Source organism: Pelobates fuscus, chromosome 9 (genome assembly GCF_036172605.1).
Source record: "Pelobates fuscus isolate aPelFus1 chromosome 9, aPelFus1.pri, whole genome shotgun sequence".
In the NCBI taxonomy this organism is placed as follows: Eukaryota; Metazoa; Chordata; class Amphibia; order Anura; family Pelobatidae; genus Pelobates; species Pelobates fuscus.
The window spans coordinates 154,554,014-154,581,237 of NC_086325.1; the positions used below are offsets into that span (position 1 = coordinate 154,554,014).

The 27,224-nt window shown below is 43.1% G+C and overlaps 1 protein-coding gene across 1 annotated transcript in view; it reads left to right on the plus strand.

Annotated features, from left to right (window-relative positions):
- The first annotated feature begins 21,601 nt into the window (after window positions 1–21,601).
- The window catches only part of TTLL11 (tubulin tyrosine ligase like 11), a 170,200-nt gene continuing 164,577 nt past the window's right edge, over window positions 21,602–27,224 (plus strand). Inside the window, exon 1 of the mRNA XM_063432818.1 lies at window positions 21,602–22,953. Coding sequence (XP_063288888.1) covers window positions 21,604–22,953 — 1,350 coding nt within the window. The 5' untranslated portion in view covers window positions 21,602–21,603. The remainder of the gene's footprint in view (window positions 22,954–27,224) is intronic.

Sequence of the window (27,224 nt, forward strand, 5' to 3'; positions counted from 1 at the left end):
TCCACAAAGAATCGAGGTTGCAGCAGGCAAGAGAATATCCAAAAACAGTCCGAGGTCGTGGGAGAGGAGAAGGAGGGTAAACGATTAAACAGTCCGGGTCCGATACACAGTAGAAGTAGTAATGATTCAGTTTGAAGTTCGCGGGAGCTTTCGAGTTGATCCAGCACTGTGGTGTTGACGCGGTCTCTCTATGAATCCTGGGAACGACCGCGTCATAGGAGGGGGAGTGGCCGCGCTCCGAGAACCCGGAAGTCCACGGTTAGCGAATGCCGGAAGGTCTGACAGAACCCCCCTCATAAGAAGCAGCCACCGGATGCTGTCAACGAGGTCTGGACGGGTAGCGAGCATGGTACGCATTGATAAGTCGACGAGCATGCACCGCGGAGGACGACACCCATGAATCTTCGTCAACTCCATAGCCCTTCCACCGGACAAGATACTGTAAGGAACCACGATGGATTCGTGAATCTAGAATCCTCTGGACCTCGTATTCCTCTTCACCTTGTACCAAAATGGGATCAGGAGTGGTAAGAACATCCCTCAGGAAAGGGTCGGAGTGGTGTGGTTTAAGCAATGACACATGGAAGACTGGATGTAGTTTCATGGTAGGTGGAAGTTTCAATCTGACCACGTTTTCGTTGATAAGCGACAATATACGAAAAGGGCCAAGGAAGAGTGAACTCAGCTTCTTTGAGGGACGGTTGGTGACAATGTTTTTTGAAGAGAGCCATACTAGATCACCAACCTTGTAAGTAGGGGAAGGTCGTCTACCAGTATCGAAAAACCTTTTCTGAGCAGATGATGCATTTTTAAGGTTATCACGTAACCTGAGGAAGAGGGCAGACATGAAAGAGTTATGGTTGGAGACGTATGGATTAGAAGAAGGAAGTCCTTGATCAGGAAATGAAGAGGGATGGAATCCAAAATTTGAGAAGAATGGAGTCATTTTGCTACTAGCGTGTACCGAGTTGTTGTATGAGAACTCTGCCATTGGTAACCACGTGATCCAATCATCTTGTAAGTGAGAGCAATAACACCGCAAGTATTGTTCAACACATTGATTAACTCTCTCTGTTTGCCCGTTGGTTTGGGGATGATAGGCTGAAGATAATTTACGTTGAATATTGAGGGAGGAACACATCTCATTCCAGAATTTGGAGGTGAACTGTGTTCCTCTGTCTGATATGATTTCTTCAGGAAGACCATGGAGTTTCACGATGTTATTGAGGAATATTTTTGCAAGTTCAGATGAAGAGGGTAATTTCTTCAAAGGAATAAAATGGGACATCTTGGTGAACCGGTCTACCACTACCAGAATGGTGGTATGATGTTGCGAAGGAGGGAGTTCTACCAAGAAGTCCATTGAGATGGACTGCCAAGGTCTTTCTGGAACAGGTAGGCTTAATAATTGACCGAATGGTGGATGATGGTCAGATTTTGATCTCAGACAGGTTGGGCAGTTTTTTACATAAGATTCTATGGTTCTGTCCTGGCGAGGCCACCAGTAATATCTTTTAGACAGCTCCAGTGTTTTCCTTGTACCAGGATGACCAGCCAGAGGGGAATCATGAATCAAAGAGAGTATTTTATTCCTAAGCAAGGGAGGAATGTATAACCTGTCTTTGAAGTAGTAGATACCGTCCTTTTTTGATAGGTTGCTTTGTTTGGGAAGTTCAAGATCTTCTTCCTTAAGATGTTTAATATCATCTATTAATGACGAAATAATACCTATGATTTTAGGTGGTTGAGTTTCGTTTACAGGAAGATCTTGGTGAATTCTGGACAGGGCATCTGCCTTTTTGTTTCTGGATCCAGGTCTGTAGATGATTTGAAAATTGAAACGGGAAAAGAAAAGATTCCAGCGTACTTGTCTGGCAGAGAGTGTTTTGTTGGAATGAAGATATTCAAGGTTCCTGTGGTCTGTATAAACAATTACAGGAGTGCGTGTGTCTTCAAGTATGTGACGCCAGTTTTCGAATGCAGCTTTAATACTTAATAATTCTTTTTCTCCTACAGGATAATTTCGTTCAGCAGGAGACAAAGATCGTGAGAAAAAAGCTACTGGATGGAGAGGATCTTGAGGCGTTTGGTGTTGAGAGAGGATAGCCCCTATAGCTGTGTCAGAAGCATCCGTTTCCATGACGTAGAGAAAAGCAGGATTAGGTAGTTGGAGAATGGGAGCACTTGTGAATCTCCGTTTTAATTCATCAAAGGCTGCTTGAGCCTTATCGTTCCAAGCAAAGGACCGTTTACTGCTATTGAGCAGGTTGAGGGGATGAGCAACATGGGAGTAATTTTTAATGAACTTCCTATAGAAGTTGGCAAATCCCAGAAAACGTTGTAAGTCTTTAGTATTAGTAGGAGTAGACCAGTTGACAATGCAATCTATTTTGGAGGTATCCATACTTATTGAATGAGGGGAGATAACGTATCCCAAAAAAGTGATTTCATTGACTTCAAATATACATTTTTCTGGTTTTGCGTATAATTTGTGTGTTCTTAATCTGGATAATACCCATCTCACGTGTTTTCTGTGTTCTTCAAGGTTGTTGGAGTAGATGAGAATATCATCTAAGTAAATGATGACACAAACGTCTAGGAGATCTCGGAAGATATCGTTAATGAAATGCTGAAAGGTTGCAGGGGCGTTACATAGCCCGAAGGGCATGACAAGATATTCGTAAAGACCATATCGGGTCCTGAACGCCGTTTTCCATTCATCATTGGCCTTGATTCTAACAAGGTTATATGCCCCACGAAGATCAAGTTTAGTGTAGATGGTAGCTGTTTTTAATCTTTCAATCAACTCATTGATCAGGGGAAGAGGGTAACGATTCTTGATAGTTATTTTATTTAAAGACCTGTAATCGATGATTGGCCGTATAGTCTGGTCCTTGTTTCTTACAAAAAACATGCTGGAAGCGGCTGGTGAACAGGAAGGTCTAATGAACCCCTTACGGAGGTTTTCATCCAGGTATTCCTTGAGGGTTTTTAACTCTGATTCAGAGAGAGGATAAATATGTCCAAAAGGGATAGGAGCACCAGGAACAAGGTCAATCGGACAATCATAGGGTCGATGAGGAGGAAGTGTCTCTGCTTCCTTTTTACTGAACACATCAGCGAACTCTGAATAGCTGGAAGGTATAGTGGATTCCCCAGTAACTTGCAAAATGGGGATGTGTTGTAGACATGTTCCCTGGCAATATGCAGAGTTAAACGTGAGAGAGAAAGGAGCCCATGTAATATGTGGGTTATGAGTCCGTAACCAGTCTATCCCTAATATTATTGGATAAAGAGGAGAATTTATGACATCAAAAACAAGAAATTCAGAAGGGATATAATTAGTAGTAATCCTTAAAGGGACAGTTTCAAGGCGAATGGGCCCCGAGGAGATTAAGGAGCCATCAATAACTCTGACAGAGACGGAATTACGTTTTTGAACACAAGGAATTTTATTTTTTGTAACAAAGGATGAGTCCAGGAACACCCCATTAGCACCGGAATCAATAATGGCCTTAGTCGTAATTCTTTCTTTGTCCCACTGTAATATGAGAGAAACAGAGGAGAAATGAGAGATTGGTTTAGAGGGAAGCACACTCATAACAATTGTGGTGGAACCATGCTTACCACCTCGGGGACGTTTCAATAGGGGACAGTCTGGGACCACATGTTCTTGTGAAGCACAGTACATGCAGAGGTTCCTTTGTCTTCTTCTGGTTCTCTCTTCTGGAGTAAGAGGACTTCTCACAACCCCTATTTCCATAGGTTCAGCGGGAGTTATAGGTTTCTCCGGTGCCTTTGAAGAGGTGAAGGGTTTTTTCCATAGAGAGCTAGTGAGTGATTTCTCAGCTTTTCTTTCCCTAAGTCTTCTGTCAATGCTGATTGACAGTTGGATAAGTGTATTCAGTGTAGTAGGTAGTTCAGTTCTGGAGAGCTCATCCTTGACAGCTTCAGATAACCCAATACGGAACTGGTTACGTAGAGTTATGTCATTCCACTGAGTTTCTGGTGCCCATCGTTTGAATTCAGCAATGTAATCTTCGACAGGCCTGTTTCTTTGCTGCAGTGTTCTAATGGTTAAATCTGCAGTCGCTTGTTTGTTTGGGTCTTCGTAAAGAAGAGACATGGCTTCAAAGAATTCATCCAGAGAATCCAATATGGGATCATCATTCTCAAGAAAGGAATGAGCCCAGGCCATGGGTTCACCTCTCAAAAAAGAAATAACAGAACAAACTTTAGATCTTTCAGTGGGATATGATCGAGGTTTTAATGCAATCAACAACTTGCAAGAATTGATAAACTCTCGATATTGGGACCTGTCTCCAGAGAATTTTTCGGGGTTGGAGACAGCAGGGTCACTAGCCGAGTGTGTAACTGTGTGAGGAGTATGTGTTTGCAAATCCCTTACATAAGTAAGGATTCTTTCATTGGTGATCTGTAGATCTTGCATGCCTTGAGTAAGTGTATCCACTCTTTGGTTTAGTCTGGTGATTTCAGAAGTGAGATCTGCTGTATCCATTAATTAGGCTGGATCAATCTGTAACGCTCAATTGTTGACAAGATGGAAACAACTGCAGATTTCTGAAACTGATATTGTTTATTGCTTTAAAATAAAAAATATAATCAATTTGAACTGTCTCTTTAATTCCTGGCAGGTTATAAACAGCAGCGGAGTTGAAGTTGTTTAAGATAAGGCAATTTTAAAACAACCAGCGAGAAGTTCCAAATTAGGATGCAGATGATTAATTAGTAGTTGAAACAAGGTTTAGGAAGTTAGGTGGAGTAGATAGCGAACCACATAGAATTAGGATGGTAATATATCCTGCTTGAGCAGATCTGGTTTACTTAACTTATGAAGGAGCGATAATCCAAATTGGTGATAGAGATTCCACAAAGAATCGAGGTTGCAGCAGGAAAGAGAATATCCAAAAACAGTCCGAGGTCGTGGGAGAGGAGAAGGAGGGTAAACGATTAAACAGTCCGGGTCCGATACACAGTAGAAGTAGTAATGATTCAGTTTGAAGTTCGCGGGAGCTTTCGAGTTGATCCAGCACTGTGGTGTTGACGCGGTCTCTCTATGAATCCTGGGAACGACCGCGTCATAGGAGGGGGAGTGGCCGCGCTCCGAGAACCCGGAAGTCCACGGTTAGCGAATGCCGGAAGGTCTGACAGTATCTCCCCTCTGTGTTGTCTTTTGTTGAGTTGAATCCTGCATGTTGGGGTATATTTTCGTTACACCACACAAGTAAAAATACATTTTGCTGGGAGAGGTCAAAATGCATCTTCGCCTGTGTAGCCAAAAATCCTTGAACCGGCTGTGATTCAATTGGACACACACAATCAACACTCCACCAACACTCTCTTTTATTCGACTAGTCTGTGTTTGGCTTATGTTTAGACTTGTACACGCTTTCTGTATAATTCCACTCCTATACAACCAACAAAAATGGAGTAACCATTTTTCTAACGTAGATCCATCTGATATCGACTTGGCTTAAACTTTATAAACTTATACCGATATCTGCGTACCACTAAATGCACATAAGAAAATGTTCATTACGCGTATTATTCATTGAAACACCAACACAAACTTGGGCTGAGAATTTTACAGAATTGTTCAAAATGCAAGAAGGGGGGAGTCGGATCTATATCATTGTTTTTGGTCTTTTTCTGGTTTATACCAGTTTTAGATAGACCTATTTGTCCTCCATCACATCCCTAACTCCAGAAATGGCAATTCTGGGGATTATCCCCATATCGTTCAAATGCGACTTTAAATTCATACACATAGTTCTGACTAGGAAATCAATTTTACATAACTGGGTTTTATCCAAGACCCCAACTATAAGCTTATTGAAAGTCAAACTTTTTAACTCCTTTAAAATGGATTGAATCGATATCACACGAGGATGATAGGGTTTTTCCAGATTTGGCAAACCTCTATCAATTCACTTGATAAAACTATTTGAAAACACCAGCTGGTATCTCCATAGAGTTTTAGAGGGCAAACTGCCTATTTTGTGAGTAACACTTACTTCTTATCCCACAAGAGCAAGTTTAAGGAGGTTTGGGGACACGTTGAGTGTCGAAACGCTTCCTACACTATTGGATGGCCGAATTAACCACTACATTACTGAAGCCGGATTCTGGGGTCTTATTTCTTAACAAAATGTTAACGTTATTGGGGAGGAGTGCCTTGCTTGGCTAAATATTCCCAACCAGGGCCAGTGGCATGGGGGTTATAGTGAAACACCAGCTGGTCCTGGATCATGACGCCAGATAAAAAGCTGGAAGGCTGGTGAGTAATAATTAATATATCCTTCAGCAGTAAACTATATCATTTATCACCCTGATAAATATTTAGACGTGGTATATTCAGCGAATAAGGAGATGTCATTAATATTAAATATGGATCTTACAAATAATGATAAGTGTATTGTACTAAATACTTTTCATAGCTGTCCATAGCAAAATGTGAGACAAGGTCCCTCTAGAGTCTAGGCACACAGAAGGAGAACGAGATTTTGCTGGTTAATCACAACCACTTGAGTTCTTTTTTTACACCTCGCCAAATGTGTTCGGTATCTGCTTAGTATACCTCTGTGTTCTTTTTTTTTTTATCAGATTAAAATATTTAAACAGTATAGAATTTTGAGATTGTAGTGTATCCATTTAGTGCATATTTCAAATGAAAATATAAATTACGGGTTCCCAACACACAGGTCAGAAGATATATGTCATGGTACCGGATTGCACTCCACCTCACCCTTGGTAATCTTTCCACCATTCCTAGACCTGGTGTCATTTCTGACCCTAGACGCTGCTTCCCCGCGTCGTTGTATAGCTCCTCTTACACCTGTGTTATTTTTTTCGCACTTTCTCCTGTGTAAAACAAGCAAAGCTGTACTTGCTATTATGACACTGACCAATAGGGCTTTTCTATTATCTATATCAGGGGTAGGCAACCTTTAGCACTCCAGATGTTGTGAACTACGTCTCCCTTGATGCATTGCCAGCATTATGGCTTTAAGAGCATTATAGGAGATGTAGTTCACAACATCTGGGATGCTGAACGTTGCCCACCCCTTGCCGTGTCGTGGTTGCCCTCTTGATTCAAATACCGTGTTATAGTTTACGCAATGTCCCACAACTTTGCTTTCCAGAACTTGACTTACTATTACTATACAGACTTGTATGCCTCTGTTTACCTGTGGCTAGTTATACGGTTTTGTAACGGCACCCCAAGGCATAAAAGGGGTTAAAAGCCGTTTAGGAGATATTACTTTCCAGATATACAGGCAGCTACTCTATACACCAATCTCAAGAACAGGAAACCATACGAATGCTGTAAACAGCCGAACAGGAAAAAAACATACGAAAGGTTTACACTCCTAGCAGTCGAACTGGAACAGCATACAATAAATGCCCCCCAAGAACGAGACAAGGCTCCGTGTTGAGGGTCAAGCAGTGATCTGTTTAATCTGCGCTATCTTCCCGGTATTTATGCAGGTCTTCCACCAGGTGGACACTCCCCTAGGGGACTTGGTGGAAGACTGGGACAAAATAGCAAGGTGACCAATCACAGCCATACACAGTAAAGCCCTCCCACAGGTACATTATAATCCCTCCTCTCTATGCTGGAAATAATTGGGAAGTAATCAAATTATCCTTGAGGATAGAGGCAAAACTCCTTTACACACATGGTAATAAAAACACATAAAAATATACAATGTTGCAACTAGTGCATAAAACATATACATTCAACATATCCCCAGATAGCTTAGATCTGAGCGCACATTATTACCGAATGGTGCTCAGATCATATACATACAGTTCAATCGCCATGGAGCCAAAGTCTTTCACATAGTCTTTCGGTATACGAATGGGCTCCATGGCATAGCTATCTGGGGTAGCCCTGTTCACTCAATCAAAGTACTGAATGGACCGGAGTTCGTATGAATGAGTGCAGGAGAAGGGAGGTCGGCAGCTCAGCGGTGTTCGTGAATATAACTGTCCGTTTTCAGTTCCATAGTTTTTTTAGCTGAACACCGCTGGCCGTTCAGCAGTTTAAAATGGCGCGCTGCCACGTGTTTGGCTATACGAACAACGGCCACCCAGCGTTTGTCAATTAAGCTGTGGTTAACCGTAGCTTCTGGGAGGTAAATTACTGATTCAATCTGCCGAACGCTCGGGCAGAAAGGCACGAACAAGCCTTTCTGCAGGGGAAAATCAAGCTTTTTTTTTTTACACGGGGCCATAGTCCAGGGGAAGCAGGCGGGCAGCCAGGCTTCTCCAGAACATAGTGGCGAGGTTGGTTTCGCCACAGGTTTACTCTATTTATGCTGTCTAAAATGTTCTGAACTCTGTCGCTCTCATCTGTCTTTATAGGCCTGACCTAATTTCTAGTTTACTCTCATGCTGACAGCATACAAGGCAGCAGAATATAATTTCATTGGAGATGTCACCCTCTTTAATTTAATAGTTGATGGTCTACTTTTAAGGAACATATAAAAAACTTACACCATCTCCACTAAAAGCACAGCTGGTGTCTGATTTTCTATCAGTTTGCATTTTTTTCCACTGTTGGGACAGAAGAATTTTCGTAGGCAATGGAGCATGAAACATCTTTCAAAGCGACTCCAACTGAAAGCTTCATCGTTAGGCTCAGCTTCCAAACCAAGAATTCAAACCAAAAACATTAAGTATCTTGGCAGTTAAACAATGTGAAAATCTGACAACGTGAACAGTTCGGCCAACTGGATCGGATCCTGGTACAGATACATCTCAAACAACGAGAGGATACAAATATCCCCTAGAACTACAGATTTAGACTGGAATAATGATTTTGTGATGTGAGAACTGTTCGAACGTTTAAAAAAATACTCTGACCATTAGGAGGAAATCACTAATTTAAAAGAAAGCTTTCGGTTTAAAAAAAAAAAAACAACTTAATTTTAATGCACTAAAACAAGGCATTTAAAATAAAAATAAATAAATATATTAGATTTTCAGAATTATTTTCCTATATCTATAAAATCTACTCTTGTCTCTAAGTTCTGCAATTGATTAACGTTTTTATCCAGCACTAACCTCAACGTTCATGATGGACATTGTTCAAACAAAACTCATAGTTGATACAGTGGACACAGTGAGAATATTTGGAAGCTATAAAAAACATACATGAAAATATTATATTGGTACAAAGAATCACATAACATTGTTAAAGCAAAATCTGTCACATCACGGATCCCTCTGTTTTTTTTTTAGCTAAGGGATCCATGCATCTGTGCCCCCTGATGCCCCTAAGCAATTTTCAGACCCTGGGATCTTTTTTATTTATCGTTAGTAACGGATCGCTGGCACTGCCACCTTCAATTTTCCAAGATGGTGGCACCCAGATATGTCAGTCATTGCCCATAGCTTGGCGTGCGTGAGAGTCAGCACTGAGAGCAGTGAGGCGGCCCTCCGCAGGGAGCTAAGTACTTAAATCCTGGGCCAATGACAACGTTGTCCAAGGCAGATAACTTTATCAACTTGCTTGTTCTACACAAGAAAAATTAGTCCCTACTTTTTGTTACGTATAACTGTGAATGTAAGCGTTTATTTAATTTAGTTTTTTTTTTAAAAGGAAAAGCAAACTGAAGGCAGAGACTTGGAAAATAATACCATTAAAAAATAAATGACCGATATTTTACAAATCATATGAATAAAACACTTAATCCCAAGCAGGGGGCTGCTACAATTAACAGATTAGGACATAAGGACCTCTAAAGTTTAAATTTCGGCAAATTGTTTTGCTTTTTTGCGCCCTTACTGTCTTTTTGAATGTCCTCCCTATTATTTTGCAGATGCAACACATTATAAGCAAAACCAGCTTTTTTTGAGATCACTGTAAAAAACACTTTGATAAATACCACCTCATTGCACAGAGTGAACATACAATAGGAGTTAGATTAACAGTTTGCTTTTTTTTGAGGACGTATATAGGAAGGTTGTGTGAATCTGTTAGATACACCTTGTATTCAATATAATCCTGGTTTGCGTCATTAGAACCTTAGACGTCTGATACTCTCGGCTCACGTCTTTATTGACACAAGAGCACACTTTTCCGGAGCCTCATTTTGACATGATCAGTCATGTCATTTCTGTGTCAATTGATGAAATAGGTCTTGACCTTCTTTTGGCCCACATACGTTTGTGGTTCTTATCGTTACATTTTGGTGCTTGTTCTGGCTTTGGCTTTCCCTCTTGGGTTCCTATTACCTGGTAGAGGACCTCTTCATAAATCTGATTCTTTAAGGCCTGGAAGTCTGAGGGTTCTGCCCTGGATCTGTTCCTACAATTGCATTCTTTTGGACAGAAATCTCAGATGTTGCACCTGGAATCTGGTCACAGCCCTGAGTACTCCTATCACGACTGGGACTTCTACTGCCTTCACTTTCCTCATCCTTTCTGTTCCTGATGTTATGGTCACTGGATATATCCTCATTCACCTAACAGAACATGCAGATATCATTCACACAATTTATAGATGAAAGGATCACTTAAAACCCCAAAACTCAAAGTTCTAGTTAAGCTATATGTCCACATGCGTATCATTCAATAAAAGAGACAAACGTACCACCTGGTGGTCAAACTCTGAACTGCTTGCACTGCTTTCTTTTAAAACAAAGTTTCTCGCAAGCATCAATTTCACATATAAATCACAACATTATGGGGGCGGCCGGTAACCTTTAGCAAACCGTGAGTTTTATATACTAACCTCTTGGCAAAAAAATTCAACAGAAAAATTCAGAATTTACAACTAAAATTACTTATTATTTTTCAATCAGAATTGCTGAGCGAGAGCTGTAGAATATTAGACTGTGTCGAGTAAATACATCACGGTGAATATGTTAGTACAGGTATATCTTGTCATATTGAAGCAGGAATTATTATACATTATATTACACCTTGCTAGCAAGAACAAGAAAAGACAGAAAAACACTCAAAATGCAATAATCATTCAAGATTTAAATACCTCTACCTCTGTGCCTTCTCCATGTTACAAATCAGAAATCCACCCAGAGGCCTAAAATTTGTGTTCAAAATATCAGGCAGTCAGCGTTCTTGTTCCTAGTTATATATTAATCCTTTTCCAATTTCTGGTATGCTTATGGTTTAAAATAAATACAAAAATAAATGCAAATCACTGTTCAGTGTATATCTCAGAGTTTTCATATCCTTTGTTTTTGTTGCAATGCATTAACCTGGCTAAAATGTATAATTCCTTTGCCACTGCAGTGCAATTTCCAGTTAAAGGACCACTATAGGCACCCAGACCACTTCAGCTTAATGAAGTGGTCTGGGTGCCAGGTCCATCTAGGATTAACTCTTTCTGCTGTAAACATAGCAGTTTCAGAGAAACTGCTATGTTTACCTATGGGTTAATCCAGCCTCTAGTGGCTGTCTCATTGACCGCCACTAGAGGTGCTTCCGTGCTTCTCACTGATTTTCCCAGCGAGAAGACTCCTTGCTAAGGACAACTGTACAATGAAGAAATTGCCATTATTATATCTAGCATTGATTAACCCTTAAATGGATAAATATCTTTAAATAAAAAAAATGCCAAGGCAGCTTTGTCACCAAAAAGAAACGTCATCTAATCTGTTTCTATAGAGCTCCCTGTGTCTGAATCTCTTTTTATTTATTTCCTGAGTTCTCTAGTTTTCATTAAAATACATAACTAAAAGCAGGGACTTATTTCCCCCCCCGTTTATAATTTTGGATGACAACACTTGACAACGGGAGGAACTTAAAGCCAGGTTCCGTTTTGCTTGCCAAACAAATCTACCCACGATCCATCAGTAAAATCAATCCCGCAGAATGGCAACTGCAGTCATCACGGGCAGAGGAGAACAAAATGGCTGCGCCCAGGTGAGATCCAGCACAAGGGAAAAAGATAATAAATATAAATAAATGGAAGTAGAAAGGAGGGGAGTATAAGCATTAAGATACAGCGGGCATAAGAAAAGGAAAAACAAAAATAAAATAAAATAAAATAATTGACAGGTCCACTTTAAGATGTACAGCTGGTTTATTTATTTATTTCTTACCTAGTATACACATTGCACATGTCTAAGTAGTGATACGGGAACATTCCAAGCACCATAACCACTGCAGCTCGCTGTAGTGCCCCCATTATAAGTAATCAACCTGTTTTTTGAATTGCGTGACTTCTCATCTAGGGTCCTCCAAGTGGAGTGGCCATTCAATGATGCACACTAATTATGGTGCTTAGACTGACTCTGTAAAAGCCTTCAGAACAGACATGTCCATCCTGAGGCCCATTATAACAGGGTTTCATTGTGTGAAAGTGCTTTTCTGCTTAATAAATGTAGCCACAAAAAACATTCAGGGCTGAGAGGAAAAACAAACAGCTAATCTACAATATAACACACACAAAAAACTGTTTGCTTCCGCAGTTATTATTGAGAGGAAAATTAATTTCAGGTAAGTATAGTAAGTATATATTGTATTCTATAAACTACCGTATATACTCGAGTATAAGCCGACCCGAATATAAGCCGAGGCCCCTAATTTTACCCCAAAAAACTGGGAAAACTTATTGACTCGAGTATAAGACTAGGGTGGGAAATGCAGCAGCTGCTGGTAAATTTCTAAATAAAATTAGATCCTTAAAAAATTATATTAATTGAATATTTATTTACAGTGTGTGTATATAATGAATGCAGTGTGTGTATGAGAATGCAGTGTGTGTGTATGAGAATGCAGTGTGTGTATGAGAATGCAGTGTGTGTATGAGTGCAGTGTGTATATGAGTGCAGTGTGTGTATATGAATGCAGTGTGTGTATATGAATGCAGTGTGTGTGTATGAGAATGCTGTGTGTATGAGTGCAGTGTGTGTGTATGAGAATGTTGTGTATGAGTGCAGTGTGTGTATGAGTGCAGTGTGTGTATGAGTGCAGTGTGTGTGTATGAGTGCAGTGTGTGTGTATGAATGCAGTGTGTGTGTATGAATGCAGTGTGTGTGTATGAATGCAGTGTGTGTGTATGAATGCAGTGTGTGTGTGTGTATGAATGCTGTGTGTATGAGTGCAGTGTGTGTGTATGAGAATGCTGTGTGTATGAGTGCTGTGTGTGTGTATGAATGCAGTGTGTGTGTATGAATGCAGTGTGTGTATGTGTGTGTGTAATGCAGAGTGTGATGCAGAGCCTTGGTGGGGGGTGGGCATTTTTTATTTTTTAATTATTATTTGAATATTTTTTTTTGTTTCATTACATTCTTTTATTATTATTATTTTTTATTTTATTATTATTTTTTTATTTTATTATTATTTTTTTTATTTTATTATTTTTATTTTTTTCTTAACATATATAAATTTTTTCGTCCCCCCTCCCTGCTTGCTAGCTGGCCAGGGAGGGGGGCTCTCCTTCCCTGGTGGTCCAGTGGATGGGCACTGTGTAGGAGGGGGCTGTGGGGGCTGCAGAGAAATGTTACTTACCTTTCCTGCAGCTCCTGTCAGCTCTCTCCTCCTCCGCCGGTCCGTTCAGCACCTCGGTCAGCTCCCAGTGTAAATCTCGCGAGAGATTTACACTGTGAGCTGACAGAAGAGCTGCGGAATTGCGGATGCGGAATTAGTTGGCACAATATAAATACCAATAATAATAATGATAACCAAAAAAAAACTCAAAATTCTAATGAGTACATGAGTACCATTCACAGAAAGAGACAAATGTACCACCTAGTGGTAAAAATCTGAACTGCTTCCGCTGCTTTCTTGCTTGATAGAAATTTTGTGCCAAGCAAGAATTTCACATATAAATTATAGTATCAGTTCAGCAGAGTAACCTTTAGCAACATGTGAATTATATCCTAATCGCTCAACAAAAAAATACAATAGAAATATTCTGAATTTACAGCTGAACTTTATAAAATGATGATTTATCTTTTACTCAGAATTGCTGAGCGAGAGCTATAGAATATTAGATTGTATTGAGTCAATACTTCATGGTGAATTCGCCAGTATATCTTGTCATATAAAAGGCAGAATAATTATGGGTTGCACTATGGAAAATTACACCTTGCTGGCAAGGAAAAAGATTCAATTAAGTAAGACACAACAGTGCATTAGTCACTGGATATTTAAAGGGACACTCCAGACCCATAAAGTATTTTAGCTTTCTGAAATGCTTTATGTGTAAAAAGTGTGCCCTCTTTTTTCATTTTGGAAAGAGTGAAGATTTCAATAGAAATTGACACTTTGACTGGGAGACAGGGCAGATAAAATCATGGAGTGAAGCCTGCCATGAGTCATGTACTATTGAAGTCACGCCTGTGAATTCTATTAATGTTCCTACCATTCCTCCTTTGTCTACGGCTATACCCTCTCAGTATTTATCTTTAAAGACTGTCTTTGATAAAAGAGAGGCTGACAAATTATCGCCTCACAGACCCTACGTTTGTGCTATTGACTTGTTGCCTGGCACTATACCTCCCAAGGGCAGGGTGTACCCTCTATCGGTTCAAGAAAACCATGTCATGGAGGAGTACATTAAAGAATCATTAGACAAGGGATTTATTAGGAGATCCTCTTCTCCGGCTGGAGCGGGGTTCTTCTTTGTATCAAAGAAAGAAGGTGATTTAAGACCTTGCATTGATTATAGAGGTCTTAATAAAATCACCATCAAAAATGCTTACCCTATACCATTAATAACAGAATTGTTTGACAGGCTCAAACATGCTACGGTATTCACCAAATTAGATCTTAGAGGAGCATACAATTTGATACGTATAAAAAAGGACCACGAATGGAAGACAGCCTTTAACACTAGGTCAGGTCATTATGAGTATACCGTCATGCCATTTGGGCTTTGCAATGCCCCAGCAGTATTCCAAGAATTTATTAATGATGTCTTAAGGGACTTTATTCACTCATTTGTTATTGTGTACTTGGATGACATTTTAATATATTCTACAGACTTACACACTCATCACAGACATGTTACGACAGTTCTGAAGACCCTTCTTGCTAATGGTCTTTATTGCAAACTAGAAAAATGTCTATTCGACCAATCCGAGGTCCAGTTTTTAGGGTATTTGATTTCCGCTAAGGGTTTTCGGATGGATCCCCAGAAGCTCGCTGCGGTCATAGAATGGCCTCTGCCGCAAGGTCTGAAAGCCATCCAGCGTTTTCTGGGTTTCTCTAATTATTATAGACGTTTTATCAAAGGTTTTTCGTCTATCGTAGCACCTATTACTCGTATGACTAAAAAGGATGGCAATACACGTGCCTGGTCTACCGAGGCACTTCAGGCTTTTAACTTTCTTAAGACTACGTTCGCCTCTGCACCTATTTTACAGCATCCTGTCCCCTCATTGCCATATATACTTGAGGTTGATGCTTCTGATATAGGGGTAGGTGCTGTCTTATCCCAAAGAGAGTCTCCTGACAAGCCATTGCATCCTTGTGGCTTCTTTTCTAAACAAATGTCCAAAGCAGAAAGGAATTATGATGTGGGTAATCGCGAACTCCTTGCTATCATTTTAGCACTCAAAGAGTGGAGACATTTGTTAGAGGGCACTAAGGATCCTATCCTCATATTTACGGATCATAAGAACCTATCCTACCTTAGCGAAGCTAAAAGATTGTCTTCAAGGCAGACTAGGTGGTCACTGTTCTTGTCTCATTTTAATTATATAATCACCTATAGGCCAGGTGATCGGAACACTAAAGCGGAAGCTCTGTCCAGACAATTCAAGACTATTGACAAACAGGAGATTGATGTCACTCCTGTCATTCCCCCAGACAGGATAATAGCAACTACTATATTGTCTATTTCCTCGTCCCTCTTGCAGGCCATACAAGCGAAACAAAGCATGGCACCTAGCGAGAGGCCTAATGATAAATTGTTTGTTGACGTTCCCGAGAGACGGGATATTCTGTCACTGTATCACGATACTAAGACTGCTGGACATCCTGGTATTTCCAAAACGGTGTCAGCCGTTTCTCGGTATTTCTGGTGGGATACCTTACGTAAGGACGTTAATGACTATATAAGTGCTTGTACTACTTGTGCATGTAGGAAATCCTCTCGTAGAGTTCCTTGTGGGCTGTTGCATCCGTTACCCGTTCCCGAGAGACCTTGGTCTAATCTATCAATGGATTTTATTGTTGAATTACCCCCTTCGAATGGTAACACAGTCATCCTAATGATAGTAGATCGGTTTTCCAAAATGGCTCACTTTGTGTCTCTTCGCAAGTTGCCCACTTCCAAGGAACTGGCTCTTATCTTCGATAGAGAAGTGTTTCGATTACATGGTATTCCCTTATCTATTGTATCCGATAGGGGTAGCCAATTTATTTCCAGGTTCTGGAAAGCCTTTTGTTCGGAGATGGGTATTTCTCTCTCATTTTCTTCCGCTTACCATCCCCAGTCTAATGGAGCTGCTGAACGTGCCAACCAGTCTCTGGAGCAGTACCTCCGTTGTTTTGTGTCTCACCATCAGGACAATTGGTCTGACCTGCTTCCTTGGGCTGAATTTGCTCGGAATAACGCCACTCATGATTCTTCCGGCAAAAGCCCTTTTTACGTTGTCTATGGCCAGCATCCCGTGGTTCTTCCGGCTGCATTCTCCTCACAGGGCATGCCAGTTCTGGATGAGCATTTGGCTGGTTTGCGTAATACTTGGGAGCAGGTTCAGCGTTCTTTGGTGGACTCTGCTGCCCGCCAGAAGGCTCAGGCTGACAAGCATCGCAGAGCGGCTCCTTCCTATGTTGTGGGGGACAGGGTTTTGCTTTCCACACGGAATATTTGCCTCCGGGTGCCTTCTATGAAATTGGCTCCCCGCTTCATTGGTCCTTATCGCATTATACATAAGGTTAATCCCGTTTCTTATGCCTTGGGTCTTCCTAAGAATCTGCGTATACCTAATGTATTTCACACCTCGTTGTTGAAGCCTTACGTACGCAACCTCTATACCCGGCATACTCCCCCTCCCCCTCCTGTCTCTGTGGAGGGTCATGAGGAGTTCGAAGTGTCTGCTGTTATTGACTCTCATTTCCTTAGGGGTCGGCTTCAGTACTTGGTACATTGGAAGGGTTATGGGCCTGAGGAGCGCAGTTGGATTTCTGCGGATGCTGTTCATGCTCCCCGCCTTGTACGTTCTTTCCATTCGCGTTTTCCTGCCAGGCCTGGTCCTGCCCGCCCGGAGGGCGTGTCCTCAGGGGGGGGTACTGTAGCGGTACTTACCTTATCCGGGGGCCGGCCGCGGTCCTCTCTTCAAGCCGCGCGCGGTCCTGCGGCTGCACGAGCCGCGCGCGGCTCATCCGACTCTCCTAACAGGAAGACGGGCAGTGACCGCGAGATGCGGTCACGTGTCCCGCCTGCAGCTAAGAGCGCGCCGCGAGTCTCGGGCGCGCTCTTAAAGAGACAGTGGGAGCCTAAATTGCAAAAAGGCTCCCATTGGCTCCTGTCATGCCAATCACCCCATACACTTACCTGTTGGGGGTGTGGAAGTGACAGGAGCCAATCACATTAGTTTGAAGGCTACTTATACTCACCCTTTTCCCTTAGTTCCTTGCCCTATCGTGGTTTCTGCTACAGTTCCCTTTAGTGCTTGTTGTGTTCAGTTGTTTTCCTCCGTATTTGACCTTGGCTTTGTATTCTGACTTCGTTTTCGCTTTATCCTTGTCTGTACTGTTTGCCGGCTTGCTGATTCCTGTGTACCAGACCCCGGCTAGTTTTCGTTTACGCTGTCTCTTTGTGCCCTTGACCTCGGATCGTTCCTGACTCTGTCTTCTCCTATTACGTCGAGTCCGGCCACTCTAAGGTCCGGTAGACGTATCTCTCCTCTGTGCTGTCTTCTGTTTGGCTGGATCCTGCGTGTAGGGGTATATACTCGTTACAGCATACACTATCTAACAGAAACACACACTCGCTAACAGAAACACACACACTAATAGACAAACTCACACTCAGTAACAGACAAACTCACACTCAGTAACAGACAAACACACTCACTAACAGACACTCACTAACAGACACACACTAACAGACACACACTCACTTACTAGAAGACACAAACTAGCAGACACACACACTCACTGGCAAACACACACAGTCAGACACACACACACTCACTCACAGGCAAACACACTAACAGACACACACACACACTAACAGACACACACACACACTAACAGACACACACACACTCACTCACTAACAGACACACACACACTCACACTCACTAACAGACACTCACATTAACCCTTTTTTTTTACTTTAACCCCCCCAGCCTCCTTACCTTTGGGAATGCTGGGGGGAGGGGGGGGGCTTCTTTTTTCCCTGGTGGTCCAGTGGCTTTTTTTTTTACTTTAACCCCCCCCCCAGCCTCCTTACCTTTGGGAATGCTGGGGGGGGGGGGGGCTTCTTTTTTCCCTGGTGGTCCAGTGGCTTTTTTTTTTTACTTTAACCCCCCCCAGCCTCCTTACCTTTGGGAATGCTGGGGGGGGGGGGGGGCTTCTTTTTTCCCTGGTGGTCCAGTGGCTTTTTTTTTTACTTTAACCCCCCCCCCCCAGCCTCCTTACCTTTGGGAATGCTGGGGGGGGGGGCTTCTTTTTTCCCTGGTGGTCCCGTGGCTTTTTTTTTTACTTTAACCCCCCCCAGCCTCCTTACCTTTGGGAATGCTGGGGGGGGGGGGCTTCTTTTTTCCCTGGTGGTCCAGTGGCTTTTTTTTTTACTTTAACCCCCCCCCCCCCAGCCTCCTTACCTTTGGGAATGCTGGGGGGGGGGGGCTTCTTTTTTCCCTGGTGGTCCAGTGGCTTTTTTTTTTACTTTAACCCCCCCCAGCCTCCTTACCTTTGGGAATGCTGGGGGGGGGGGGGGGGGGGGGGCTTCGTTTTTCCCTGGTGGTCCAGTGGCTGCTGGGCTAACAAGAAATTTGCCTTGGGCATTTGGGGGGCGGCTTTTTTTGCCGCCCCCTGGAAAATGCCGCCCAAGGCAAATGCCTTGTTTGCCTCGCGGCTAATACGCCCCTGTGTGTTTTTATATACAGTGTTATTATATATATACAGTGTTATTCCTTCTTTTGGATCAACAGCAAAAAACAAATGTGAGGAAGGCTGAACTTGATGGACGCAAGTCTCTTTTCAGCTATCTAACTATGTAACTATGTAATATATACAGTGTGTTATTATATACAGAGTGTTATTATATACAGAGTGTTATTATTATATACAGAGTGTGTTATTATATACAGAGTGTTATTATATACAGTGTGTTATTATTATATACAGAGTGTGTTATTATATACAGAGTGTTATTATATACAGTGTGTTATTATTATATACAGAGTGTGTTATTATATACAGTGTGTTATTATATACAGTGTGTTATTATTATATACAGAGTGTGTTATTATATACAGAGTGTTATTATATACAGTGTGTTATTATATACAGAGTGTGTTATTATATACAGAGTGTTATTATTATATACAGTGTGTTATTATATACAGAGTGGTGTTATTATATACAGTGTGTTATTATATACAGTGTGTTATTATTATATACAGAGTGGTGTTATTATATACAGTGTGTTATTATTATATACAGAGTGTTATTATATACAGTGTGTTATTATTATATACAGAGTGTGTTATTATATACAGAGTGTTATTATTATATACAGAGTGTGTTATTATATACAGAGTGTTATTATATACAGTGTGTTATTATTATATACAGAGTGTGTTATTATATACAGAGTGTTATTATATACAGTGTGTTATTATTATATACAGAGTGTGTTATTATATACAGTGTGTTATTATTATATACAGAGTGTGTTATTATATACAGAGTGTTATTATATACAGTGTGTTATTATATACAGAGTGTGTTATTATATACAGAGTGTTATTATATACAGTGTGTTATTATTATATACAGAGTGTGTTATTATATACAGAGTGTTATTATATACAGTGTGTTATTATATACAGAGTGTTATTATTATATACAGTGTGTTATTATTATATACAGAGTGTGTTATTATATACAGAGTGTTATTATATACAGTGTGTTATTATTATATACAGAGTGTGTTATTATTATATACAGAGTGTGTTATTATATACAGAGTGTTATTATATACAGTGTGTTATTATATACAGAGTGTGTTATTATATACAGAGTGTTATTATATACAGTGTGTTATTATTATATACAGAGTGTGTTATTATATACAGAGTGTTATTATATACAGAGTGTTATTATATACAGTGTGTTATTATTATATACAGAGTGTGTTATTATATACAGAGTGTTATTATATACAGTGTGTTATTATTATATACAGAGTGTGTTATTATATACAGAGTGTTATTATATACAGTGTGTTATTATTATATACAGAGTGTGTTATTATATACAGAGTGTGTTATTATATACAGTGTGTTATTATATACAGTGTGTTATTATATACAGAGTGTGTTATTATATACAGAGTGTTATTATATACAGAGTGTTATTATATACAGTGTGTTATTATTATATACAGAGTGTGTTATTATATACAGAGTGTTATTATATACAGTGTGTTATTATATACAGAGTGTGTTATTATATACAGAGTGTTATTATATACAGTGTGTTATTATTATATACAGAGTGTGTTATTATATACAGAGTGTGTTATTATATACAGTGTGTTATTATATACAGAGTGTGTTATTATATACAGAGTGTTATTATATACAGAGTGCTATTATTACACACAGAGCTGCCCAGCTCCCATTATACCCCCAGTCAGTGCCGGCTGTTTCGCGGTTGCCGGTAGTTTGTCCCTCTCCGGTTCCCGCCGGTTGCGCTGTCAACCAGACCCAAACAATCCGGCATGTGAGGGGGAGGGGGCCGGACCGGGGCCAAGCTCAGGATCTCCCCCGGCTGAGTATGAGCAGGAGCCGCAGCCCCGGCCATGAGTGAGCGCTGTCACACGGAGGGGAGCAGGGACAGCTAGGGGCTCAGATAGAAAGGGCCTCGGGGGTAGGGGGGGCAACAGAGACTGCATTGGGGGAGATTGGGGGGGATACAGGGTGTGTACTGGGGGAGACAGGGGGGCCAACAGGGCGTGCACGGGGGGAGATAGGAGGGGCAATAGGGCGTGCACTGGGGGAGACAGGAGGGGTTACAGGGTCTACACTGGGGGAGGCAGGAGGGGTTATAGGGTCTACACTGGGGGAGGCAGGAGGGGTTACAGGGTCTACACTGGGGGAGACAGGAGGGGTTACAAGGTCTACACTGGGGGAGACAGGAGGGGTTACAGGGTCTGCAATGGGGGAGACAGGAGGGGCTACCGGGTCTGCAATGGGGGAGACAGGAGGGGCTACAGGGTCTACACTGGGGGATGCAGGAGGGGTTACAAGGTCTGCAATGGGGGAGACAGGAGGGGTTACAAGGTCTGCAATGGGGGAGACAGGAGGGGTTACAGGGTCTGCACTGGGGGGAACAGGAGGGGTTACAGGGTCTGCACTGGGGGAAACAGGAGGGGTTACAAGGTCTGCAATGGTGGAGGCAGGAGGGGTTACAAGGTCTGCAATGGTGGAGGCAGGAGGGGTTACAAGGTCTGCAATGGGGGAGACGGGAGAGGTTACAGGGTCTGCACTGGGGGAGACAGGAGGAGTTACAAGGTCTGCAATGGGGGAGACAGGAGGGGTTACAGGGTCTGCAATGGGGGAGACAGGAGGGGTTACAGGGTCTGCAATGGGAGAGATAGGGGTGTTTCAAGAGAGTACACTGAGGTATATGGGAGGGGCTACAGGGTCTGCACTGGTGGAGACAGTAGGGGTTACAGGGTCTGCATTGGGGGAGACAGGAGGGATTACAGGGACTGCACTGGGGGAGACAGGAGGGAATACATGGGGTGCTGTGGGAGAGCCAGGAGAGGTTGCTGAGAGTGCACTAGAGGTATCAGGAATGTCTGCTGAGTGTGCACTAAAGGTGGCAGGAGGTGCTAATGAATGTACAGGAAAGGCTGCTGAGTGTACACTAAATGGGACAGTAGGAACAAAGCAGTTGCCATCGACAAGGCCAATGCATAAAAGATTGGAGCAGGGACTGGCAAAAGAAGGGGTAACATGTCAAAAAGAAGGGCACAGAGACCAGACAACAGAAGCAGGATTAAGGCTAAGCAGAGCAGAGTATAGGGTGCCAGGACAGGTAGTACAGCTAGGGTCAGAGTGGGAGTTGACTTCAGGAAGACAAGTTGTTGGGTCTCTTCATGGCCTGGGAACAAGGGCAAGTTCAAAAGGGACAGAGCGGGTATTAAACAAAAGATCAGATCAGGACATTATAGTGAGGTTGAGACAAAAAAGTGTAGGGCGAGAGAGCAGAGCAGGGCAGGTGGATGTCTTGTGCAGAAGACAAGGAAGTCCACCTGTAATAGGTGAGAAGGTTTTAGTGAGAGCAAAGCAAGAAGAGACATTGAGTGGACAACATAGGTTTACAGTAGACGGAAGCAGTGCAGAGGATTCAGACACTAGAGATAAAGGATCAAAGATAACAGGTTGTAGAAATTCACCAGAAATTAGGCATGGGGGCTCTCCAGCCTCTTGCCATGTTCCAGTAAGGCCAAGCACTAAATTTAAAGGCAGACATCAAAGAGACAACTCTGAGGACAGGTATGGGCAAAAGAGCAAAGTTGGTGCCACAGAACGCAGTTTATCTCCAGCAACTCATAAGACTGTCTGCAAGAGTGAAGTACGGGAAAAGTCTGACCCTAAGGTGGCCAGATCCTCCATCAAAATGGGGTCACATCAGGAAGACAAAGGGGTGGAAAAGAAAGTGGAAGGCAAGAGGCAGAAGAGACATGTCACTGTGGACAGCTCCAAGGCCAAAACTTCACTTGAAGCTCTGAAGATCAGTATCAAGCAGCTGAAGTGGAAAGAAGTGAGTGACGTGGTACCAAATTTAGGTATCCCTTTTCTTTGGGTCAGGGTGTGCTTGTGATTAGCTATGATATATTTCCAAGACCCATAAAATATGGATTAAATTAATATTGCTAATGGGGAAGTGTTTTGTTGTTGTTGTTTTTTTATGTGTGGAATGGCATAAAAATACAATCGTAAATATGGTGTTTTCGGAGATTACATGAATAATATCGCATTGTTCATATTGCTATGTGTCTGCACATTTTATATTAGTAAAATAAGTCATGTATACAGACATAATTCTAGCATAAAGATCCATCCAGGAAACCCCTAGACTCTTCATATATTAAATGGATGTCCAGGGAAAATGAGAAAACTATAAAAAATTAGATGATAAACTCAACCGAATAAACATGAGCAAAACTAAAGGAGAAAAATAGCAAGTGCTTACCCCACATAGACTTATTGGTGCAGTAGTGATGAGTGGCAAAATGCCGATTAGAGGCCTAGATATCGCTCAGCCTATGCCATCCAGGATCAGAACACAGTCCGCACCAGAGAGAAGCTCTTCACGCCTAGTAGTGGAAACAGGTGTGTTGTCCCAATGTAGAATTGGGAGAGGACTATTGTTGTTATCAATATTCCCTTCAGCGACTGGGCCCTCCATGAAATCCCAAAACTTGCCTCCTGTAGATCGAGTCCCGGTGCAGGTCAACACAGAGCCCTCTCCAAGGCTTATTTCTGTGCTGCTATGTTTGCGCCTCTTATTTGGCTAAAGCAGACAGGCACTGGGGACTTAAAGGTGGATCTGAGATAGGTGGCCACTCTGCATCTTTTGTTTAACCCCTTAAGGACCAAACTTCTGGAATAAAAGGGAATCATGACATGTCACACATGTCATGTGTCCTTAAGGGGTTAAGTAGGTCTCTCTGCCAAAAATGAGCAAATATTGCATAGTACTGGAAGACACACTTCAGTAGTCAGGGAGCACACGGCGTATGCCATATTGTATGAGATGCTGTATCTTCTGTCTAGTCTTATGGCAGCACTGCGTGGCCCCGATGTAGCAGGGAAAACTCCAAGATGTAGACTGAGGTCACCCCCTGGTCTAAACTTTGGGGGCAACAGGTCCTCTGTAGGACACTGTATGAGGTCAGACTTTTCGGGGCCAGGAGATGGGGATTTGTTTTTAATAACTCTTATTGCTTTATTTCAGTGATGAACTGCTCTGCAAAGCAATTGATTTTAAAAGGGAATGTATAAAGGCTTCCAAATTGGTTCATTTAAAGGCCTTCTGGGCTCCAAAATGTCTAAAATAAAAGTATGGCAGATAGACAGAAAAGCAACCAAGCATTGCCCTTGAAATGTCCACATATTGCAAACTAATTCATGCTTAAATAGACACTCCATGTTAGAGTTCTCTTCTTTTTAATGCATTATATCAAAAAAGGATTGCAAATATATGAAAAAGAACGTAAAAAAACAACCCAAAATAATATACCTGCAATTGCTTCAAAACCTCTGTAACGGATCACCTGGCACACCGACTGGGTACCTCCGTTGATAGATGCTCCTAGCGCTTCCAGAGGACTCCAAGCACTCCACCAGACACCATAAGCACCGCAGGCTGCAGCTATCTCCCTTCAGAACGAAGCAGGAACAAGCTCTTACAAGAGCTCAGTGATTATAGCAAGGGAATATGCCTAGCATAGCAATCCCTTGTAGCAGATTCCCCCAATAAGAGACAGGACTCAAGTTGAGGGTAAAAATAGAACTCTCTGGCTGCTAGCTTGCAGCCCTTTTTATTAGGTGCTCCCATGAAGGGGAGGGACACACACAGTAACGTACATTAACCAATCACACAATAGTTACATCCCACACATAGCCCTCCCCTCTACCTGTAAACTAATTATCTGTACACACAGGAAAATACAATTATCATAGGTAGGGAAAATACAGTTTTTACACAACATTCATAACTCCCAAAATATACATCACATTCGCATAAAAATACATATTCACAATCAATCCATTCGGGGGAACAACATACTCAAAAATCATACGAATTGGACCAGGGGTTCAAAAGTTAGTACAAATGTGCATTTGACCTTCTGGAAGCATGGTTTTACAGGGCCCTCTATCCTGGAGACAATGGGGGGAAGTAATCTAATTATCCAGGACTAGAGGCAGACTCCATTAACCACATGGTTGCAAAACGACATAAAACACTTTAAAATACATAAAGTCACATTTTACACATAACACACAGACATTTCACATATCCCCAGATAGCTCAGGTCTGAGTGCACATTATTAGGTGAATGGCACTCAGACCAACCGAATACAGTTTAATCGCCATGGAGCCAAAGTCTTTCCCATAGTCTTTCATTATATGAATAGGCTCCATGGTATAGCTATCTGGGTTAACACATTCACATAAAGTCTGGTCCATAGTCCAAAGGCAAGAGGCGGGCAAGCAGCCCCCTCCAAGGACACGTGGCGAGGTCGGTTTCGCCACACTTCTCCCCTTTACCCCCCAGACTAACAGGGTATCTGACCTCCTGCCGGTCAGTGCCCTGGTTAGTCCAGCAACCCACCCACAAAACAGAAACAGCAGTACAGCCCACCCACAATAACTGGTTACTACACCTGGGTAGAGGAGAAATTTGTCCATGCCCAGGTGCCTCACCATGGCTGTGCTGGGGGCTGGTAGACTGCCTTGGTGGGTTGCTGAGTGGGCAGAGACCAGCGGTACTCTACCCGGATGCCAGCACTACCACGGGAGTAGTCGGGTTGAAGCCTGGTTGTTGGAGACCGACTGTCTCCCCTTTAAATACACCGCTCTGCTGCTGGAGACCGACTGTCTCCCCTTGAGTTACACAGCTCTGCTGCTGGAGACAGACTGTCTCCCCTTTGGCTAAACAGCCCTGTCGTGGGGGGGCAGGACCGACCGTCCCTACCCCCTGTGCTGGAAGTGCAGAGACCACTGTCCCATCTGCACAGGTGTGGGGCTTACAGTCTCCCCCTGGTACATTAAGCTGCCGCTGGGGAGAGGTGGTAACCAGCTCCTCTCCCTTTAGAACACTCTGCCGCTGGGGAATGGAGACTGGGCTCTCTATTCCCTGTACATTAATGATCCGCCGCTGGGGAGAGGTGGTAACAATCTCCTCTCCCATACATACTTCCCGTCTCTGCAGAGGGAGACCGACTGTCTCTCCTCCCAGCACAGAGTCCTGCTGTGGGGGAAAGGGGGCTGGGCTCTCCATTCCCTGCTGGATACTCTGCCGCTGGGGAATGGAGACTGGGCTCCCAATTCCCAACAAATCACACTATCGCTGGGGAGGGAGGACGGCCCCTTCAGCTCCCTGTAACTTGGGCGCAGAGACCACGGTCCCATCTGCGCTGGTGTGGGGCTTACTGTCTCCCCTTGGTGTGCTAAGCTGCCGCTGGGGAGAGGGGGTAACAAACTCCTCTCCCTTACACACTTTCAGCCGCTGGGGAGCAGGGCTGACCCTCTGTACTCCCTGTAGGCAGGGCGCAGAGACCACGGTCCCATCTGCGCTGGTGAGGGGCTTACTGTCTCCCCTTGGCGAGCTGCGCTGCCGCTGGGGAGAGGGAATAACAAACTCCTCTCCCTTACACACCTTCAGCCGCTGGGGAGAGGGGATAACAGGCTCCTCTCCCTGCACCGTAGACTGCCGCTGAGGAGCAGCTCCCTGTAACGCACACTGCCGCTGGGGATCTGGGCCGACTGCCCAGCATCCCTGTAGGGCCGGTAGAGAGACCGCAGTCCCATCTCCACCTGCCATCTGTGGGTCTTCCCAGGACCAATCCGTGAGGCCCCTCAACATTTGTGAGTAAGGGCCACCTGCTTCCCCACCTGGCAACTCTGGCTGCTGCTGGGGATCTGGGCCGGCTGCCCAGCATCCCGGTGGGCCCGGTGGAGAGACCTTGGTCCCATCTCTACCTGCCTGTTGTGGTTCCTCACAGGACCAGTCTATGAGGACCCCCACTTCGGGTTCCTCCCGCCGCCTCAAGGAAAGACAGCTAACCTCCTCGGATGCAGCCTCTACTCGGCTGCTGTAATGCTCCTGCTGCTGAGCATACTTCCTCTCTTTTGCCAACCCGAATTCTCGGTCCAGCCTTGTGTTTCGCTCGGCCATGACCTGGTTCCAGATCACCCGGCGTGTCTCCATGGGTATATCATCCCCATACTCGGCCACTCGCTGCCTCACCTCGGCCAGCCAATCATCTCCAGAGCCAGAACCTTCCATACTTGTCTACTCCCAG